General features: G+C 39.2%; 1 protein-coding gene across 1 annotated transcript; it reads right to left on the bottom strand.

The window, feature by feature from the left end:
- Positions 1–329: 329 nt before the first annotated feature.
- kera (keratocan) lies at positions 330–6,088 on the bottom strand. The gene is made up of 3 exons (XM_080887477.1): positions 5,626–6,088; positions 1,413–2,287; positions 330–1,274 (listed from the first exon to the last, which is right to left on the bottom strand). The coding sequence occupies exons 1-3, from the start codon at positions 5,634–5,636 to the stop codon at positions 1,105–1,107; spliced, it is 1,056 nt and encodes a 351-aa protein (XP_080743603.1). The 5' UTR covers positions 5,637–6,088; the 3' UTR covers positions 330–1,104.
- Between the last annotated feature and the right edge of the window lie 299 nt (positions 6,089–6,387).

The raw sequence follows: 6,387 nt of genomic DNA, 5'->3' as shown, positions 1-6,387 counted from the left end.
TCACATCTGCAATTTTCTAATGGCCACAGTCCTTGACGGATAGTGCTGACTATTGAGTCTCTTTTCAACAACAAGTCCACCTTATATGGGTTGCATGTCAAATGTGTTGTGACAGCTGGGTCATGTCTGGCCCACACAACATACACAACATTTGCTAGTCCTGTGGGACAAATGTTTCTGTTATCTGGGTTGATAATATAATACATGTTTACTTTATCTGTGCATGAAAACCCTTGCACGGATATATTATTATTACTGTTTCAGTGTTATAGTGATCCAAAGTGCTTGATATATTATGTTAAACGGAACACCAGGATACAAAGTTGTTCTTAGAAGTTTTATTTAAATTGAAGACAATTCAAATGACATCTTATCTCAAATTATTCAGAAAAAGAAATGGCCATAATTAAAAAGTGTCTTGGTATTTTTTTTTTATAAAAACAGTTCTCACATTGTTGTGTACAAAACATTAAGGACTGTTGGCCAGGAATATTCACAGGATTTCACTTTTATTCCCCCAGTATTAAATAAAAATAAATTACCTACAGTAAATATGCAAATTTCTAGAATAGAGTAATTTTCGGAAGAAAATCAAGACCACACACCTATAAGAACACAAGACCAGTTATTTGGCTTCAAGCCCAAAGATATAAAGTAGTCATAGAAAAAAAAAATAAAAGTTTTATTTTGATTTTGCATTTAGAAGCTTTAGCTTCTGTTCAATATCGCATAATGACAATTAGTCTCCAAGCTTTTTACATGCCATAAATACATATTGTCCTCCTATTCATGTACAGTTACATTTTGGTTCAGAAGTATTCATGCAGCTGTTTACACCTGCATAAGGCACAGCTAGCGGTCAATAACCACAATTAAAGCTTCTAACCCATCAGTAGTGTCTTTTAGATCTTATTCAGACTTAACTAAAAAAGCTGTTTCCAAGACACAACAATACAATAAGTTCATGCCAACTAATGTCAGATACTTTACAAACATGCAAATATGTATGGCTTCACAATTCTTATTTACCAAATCAACTTCAAGGTCAAGTCATCATTTGTGGAAAATAAGAATTGGCCTAAGAAACAATGTTCGTTTTTCTGTTTAGATGACAATAGACCTAAGGAGACGGAAACACATGATGACATCTCTGGGAATTGGTGGTTGAATTTCATTGCCGTCCAGTCGCAGGTAGCGGAGTCGAGGAGCACTTTCATTAAGTGAATCGCCCAGATCTTCGACAGACACGGGACAGACACCTGAGCCGCTTACAGCTGTAAATTAAAAAAAAAGGGAGTTAATGTAATAAGAATGGATAGATTCCAAATGAAAAATTCTAAAGAACTTTCCTTTAAGTAATTCCAGCTTAAATTGATTTCTGATTAAGCAGAAAATAATACACCTAGGCTTACTTTTGATCTTGTTGTGGTCAAGGTGAAGATGCTCAAGGCCTGAGGGAATGAGAGGAACATCAGTCAGCTGGTTGTGGGACAGCTGCAAGTCCAAAATGCTGGAGATGTTAAACACATTTTTGGGGACTCCACTGCTGGCAAGCTTGTTGTGGTTGAGCCTCAGAAATGCCACTTTTGGCAAACCTTTGAAGTAGCCAGCTGGGATCTTCTCAATGTTGTTGCCATCAAGGAAAAGCTGGGTGGTAGAAGGTGGTAGCCCAAGAGGCATGGTACTCAGCTGGTTCTTGGCTAGATTGATCTGTACCAGGTTGTTCAAACCCTTTAGGCTGACTTCAGTCACAGCGTCATCCATCAGCTTGTTACCCTGGAGGTCCAGAAGAGTAAGTTTATCCAGGCCGACGAAGACACCTGCAGGGATCTTGGAGATTCGATTGCGAGACAGACGTAAATGCTCCAGGCTGGCTGGGAGTTGTGATGGCACTGAAGACAAGAGGTTATCGTCCATGTACAGGTGCACCAGGTGAGTCATTGCACTGAGGACACCTTCTTCCACGCCTTCACTAGTGATTTTATTGCGGTTAAGGTTCAGCCAACGCAGCTGGGTGGCATTCTGCAAGGCATCTGTTGACAGCACTTCAATCATATTGCTCTGCAGATACAGGTACCATGTGTATGGAGGGATTTTAGGGATATTCTTCAAGTTTTTATTGTCACAGTAAACAGCACGAGGGAAGTTCGTTGGGCAGCGACACTCTTTAGGGCAGGCTTGAATCTGGGCAATATGTTCCTCGTAAGTTATGTCCTGGCTGACAGTTAGCCCAATCAGGCACCAGATGCTGAGAAGCTTCAGTAGAAGTTCCATTTTGCTGCTCAGCCTGCGTTAGAAATGTTTAAAAAAGAAGAGAGTATTACAGTCAGGAAGCCCTACAGACAAATGTCTTTCCTTTAAAAAATGTTGAGCAGTTATTCCACACTGCCTTAAGAATGCAGTAACTTCTGACCCCCTTTACTAGCAACGGTCTTTGTAAGATGTTTGATGCAATATGTCTAATAACAGGTAGAATATATAAATCATGGCTATCATCAAATACATTTGGATTAGTGTACTAAGTGTTTGAAATAAATCCCAAATTAGTCCCCACCACCTACTCCATCATTAATTCATTTATGAAGGCAAGCAGCCAGCTGAGAAGTAGTCCACTCATCTGGGGGTTTACTTGCCTTCCAATTAAGTCTCAAAACACCGGAAGCAAATCCAGGTCAACTTTAATTGTATTAGGTCAGTCTAGAAGCTCTCCCACGTGTCAATGCATGCCAGCTTCAGTCTGCATATCTGATGCAGTGATGCATGCAGATAAAAACATATTCAACTAAACATGCAAATGGTGCTAACCCCTGACAGGCGTAAAGGAAGATTAAAGGTGTGATGTTGCAGAAAAGCAATAGATTGAAAGCTCTGCAAGTAAGAAGTAAAAAATAAATGAAAACAAGAACAAACAAAAATCCAAAGTCAGCTTTGCCATCTTCTATCCACTCATCTTCTAAGCCACAACTTGATTCCTCTCAGCTACCATCTGGTGCTTGTTTAAATTCTTGATGCACTCCATGTTTGTCTGGAACTCATTTCGGGTTGCTTTCCATAGATGGCCACACTTCAAAGACAAAGGCGGATAACCTCTGCTCGGAGATGTGCCCCTCATTTTTCACTGTAGAAAAGCCAAAGCTTTGTCAATTAGCTTTGGAGTAGAATACTTAGTGCATTGGCAGCAATGTAATTCATGCTTTTATAAAGTTTAAACCCAGTTACTAAAGCTGCAAGATTAACAACTAACAACCATCAACCCTATAATTCAGACAGTATACATGTCTTTGCCTTGCAGTCCAGTCTATCTTACCTTTAGCCCGTAAAGTTTCCTTTTGTGGAGTCCTATCAAGTGTGGTCTCAAATGATGAGGATGGCTTTTACGTCCCTCTATTTGTACTGCTGGCTTTTTCATTCATGGTGTGCAAGCCTGTCACTCAGGATGACGTTAAAGCTTCTCTTGGCCAGCTAGAGTCTCCCAGGATCAATGGTCATAATCCTTAATAGATGTGTACTGTCCTAAGCCTTTTCAGTACCTGAGCCATGGCACACTTAGAATGCAAATATACCTGTCCTTAGTTTGCTGACTTCCACATGTAAAACCATTGCTGGTATAATTGATTTAATGCCACTTTAAGAGTCCTTAATCAACCTTTTGTGCTAATTTTATTCATTGGTTGTCCACTATGTGAATGCAGTTAGTGGGATAAACAAAAAGTACACACACATACAGCTCAGTATATTTGTCATGTACAGATGATCATCTCCACCTCCATATCAATGTTTAAAATAAGTACAGAAAGTCAAGAGTTGTCAACCCTGTCTGCACAGATGGCAGAAAAAAAGAATGTGGGAGGGAATTGCTTGGGGATATAAATCTCAGTTTAACTTATTCTGAATAATTCAAGTAGTATAAGACTTCAAGGAAATATAATGCTCCTTTATTAAGATAGAAATATCCATAGTTTAATCAAAAATACTGGGATGGAACAGAGCATTATCTAAAAAACCTGCAGGAATCGGACAATACTTTGAAATTACCATAGAGAAGGAGCAAAAGGTGATACTCATAGAAAATGCCACAATCCAGTTGAATTTTAAAACATGAGGATTTTCCTGAGCAAATTTGACATTATTAAGAGGGGAGGCACGTTTTTCTGCATTACTGCTAAAGCATCAAGCACAAAGCTGACGCACTCTGCTTAAGTACAAAACCTTGCCCGAAGACATGAGAGGTTATGGGAGGGAAGTCATGCTTAAGCTGAGGAGATTCTACTGCAGGCTGGCCTTGCAAAATGTTTTGCTGAAGCTCGCTTACATCAGAATTGGTGACCTTTCAACATGCGAGCATAAGACTGTGCTCAATTCTGGCAGTGACGGCAGAGCCTCGAATACAACAGGATAATCCCAGCTCACTTGTGAGGATAGGAGCAACTCTCATCCATGATCAGCCATGCAAACCCATTAGAGCTCCAATGTGCACCTGTGCACAGTGATTATTCCTTAACACATGTTTGTGATCCTCTACGATCAGTTAAACAGCCAGACATTTGTCCCAAGCACATTCGGAGGAATTATGCATAAAAGACAAGTTGCTATCTAGAATAGCTGAAAGGGCACACATTTCAGTGCCTTAGCAGTGCCTTTACTGGGTTAGCCAAAAAGCGGCTCCTTTACTTGTGATAAAAGACATATAATGGCATGTTGAGCTGTCCAATTTGTCCAATTCGATGCATTTCTATCAGACTACTGTGTTTGCACACACTGCAGACACTGAAATTGATTTACTTGCAACACAGTCTGTTAATGTTGTACTCTAAATATGCTTTCCTTGTGCTACTTTACTATGGCCAATGAGCAACATGGGGATAAAGTCAATTTGATTCATTCATTTTACACACAAATGTGCTATTTTACAGGATCCCCCAAAGAGAGAGAAGCTAAACACATTAAGGTCTCAGAAATGCTCTCTGTATTAAAAGGTTAAGAGATCGTCTATTGTTATTTTGTTTTTAGTTTTTAATGAGTCATGGCTTCATAGATCTGCAAAGTGGAAACTGTATTTACTAAAAACAAATGTTGGGTAATATCTGCCTGACAGACTAAGGGGCTTCCTGCCAGGGGCTTTGTGTCAGAGCCAGCTATGTTAATTACACAATGGCTTTTATTTGCAATGTATGAGTTTTGCATGATTATTTCCATTTGTTGAAATCCTCTTCATGACTTTGAAATATTTGGAAGAGTTGGCATGACTTTCTGTGTCCACAAAGGACAAAAAAAATGTTTTTATGGGTAATTGTTACGTGAAAAAAAAACAGGTTTGGCAGTAAATGCGACTTTCCAAGATGTTTATTTGGAAACTTCAAAAGTACCACAGTTGTTTCTTTGCGGTTCAGTCCTTTCTAGGTGTGAGTGTGTTAGTACAGCGGCTTTAAATTGGTTTAAAAAGTGCCCAGCTCAATCATGATCATAAGAAGAGATAATAAGTGTAGGTTTTTAAATAGAGGTTAGTAAAGTGAAGCCATATCAAAGATAAAGAGCAATCTCATCAGAAATCTGCAAATTCTCTGAACTCTTTCCACTACTCTCTCAAACAGACTCATTGTAAATGAAAGCCAAAATCATCTTTACCTGCTTTTCATTCGACCAGGTGAGTTTTGGTTCTTGTGCTCCTCCAATGATTAGCTTTGATGATTGTCTGCAGTCTCAGTGGTCTGAAGCAAAAGCCCAGCCTAGCCCTGTTTCTTGTATTGTTATTCTTTTGATTTCCCCCAAGGCTGCACCTTGGTCACCGGTGCAACCGAGAAGATGGAGCGTGTGTTGTTGGTGGGAGGACGATTGTGTGCGAGCTGGGATGTCCCTTCAGAAGTCTGTGTTGCCTACTTTTTGCCAGCCCAGCATTTTTTTTCTGCATCTTTTTGTCTTCCCCCCATTTTTTTCCTTTTTTTATAAAACATGAAGTCATGCTTGAACGATTGACAGTTAAGCTGATGTCACCCCACCTTTAAATGGATGTTTTGCTCTTTACTCATAACTCTGGGGGATGGACACATGATTAGTTATGGCTCATTTCAGCTCAAATGCCTTGGGGTACATTTTCTAGGGTGCAAGGTGAGGTTAGATGGTACTTTACACCCAGCTTTTCACAGAAAGTCTTGTTTTTGTTTCTCCTACATTGCTCATACAATCAGATACAAGCACATACACATTTTTTCTGTATTATTATAGGATATTATAGGGTATTATAGGATATTTACTATAAAGTACCTTGATGCAACTGTTGGCACTATCTACAAAAATAACATAATTACACTCAGCAATTTTACTCACCTAGATTGTACTGGAGAAGATTTTACAGTTTCACTGCAAAAACAACTGCAGAAGACAAAGATT

This window comes from Rhamphochromis sp. 'chilingali' (assembly GCF_963969265.1).
Source record: "Rhamphochromis sp. 'chilingali' genome assembly, chromosome: 7".
Lineage (NCBI taxonomy): Eukaryota > Metazoa > Chordata > Actinopteri > Cichliformes > Cichlidae > Rhamphochromis > Rhamphochromis sp. 'chilingali'.
This window is presented reverse-complemented; position numbering and strand designations above follow the sequence as displayed.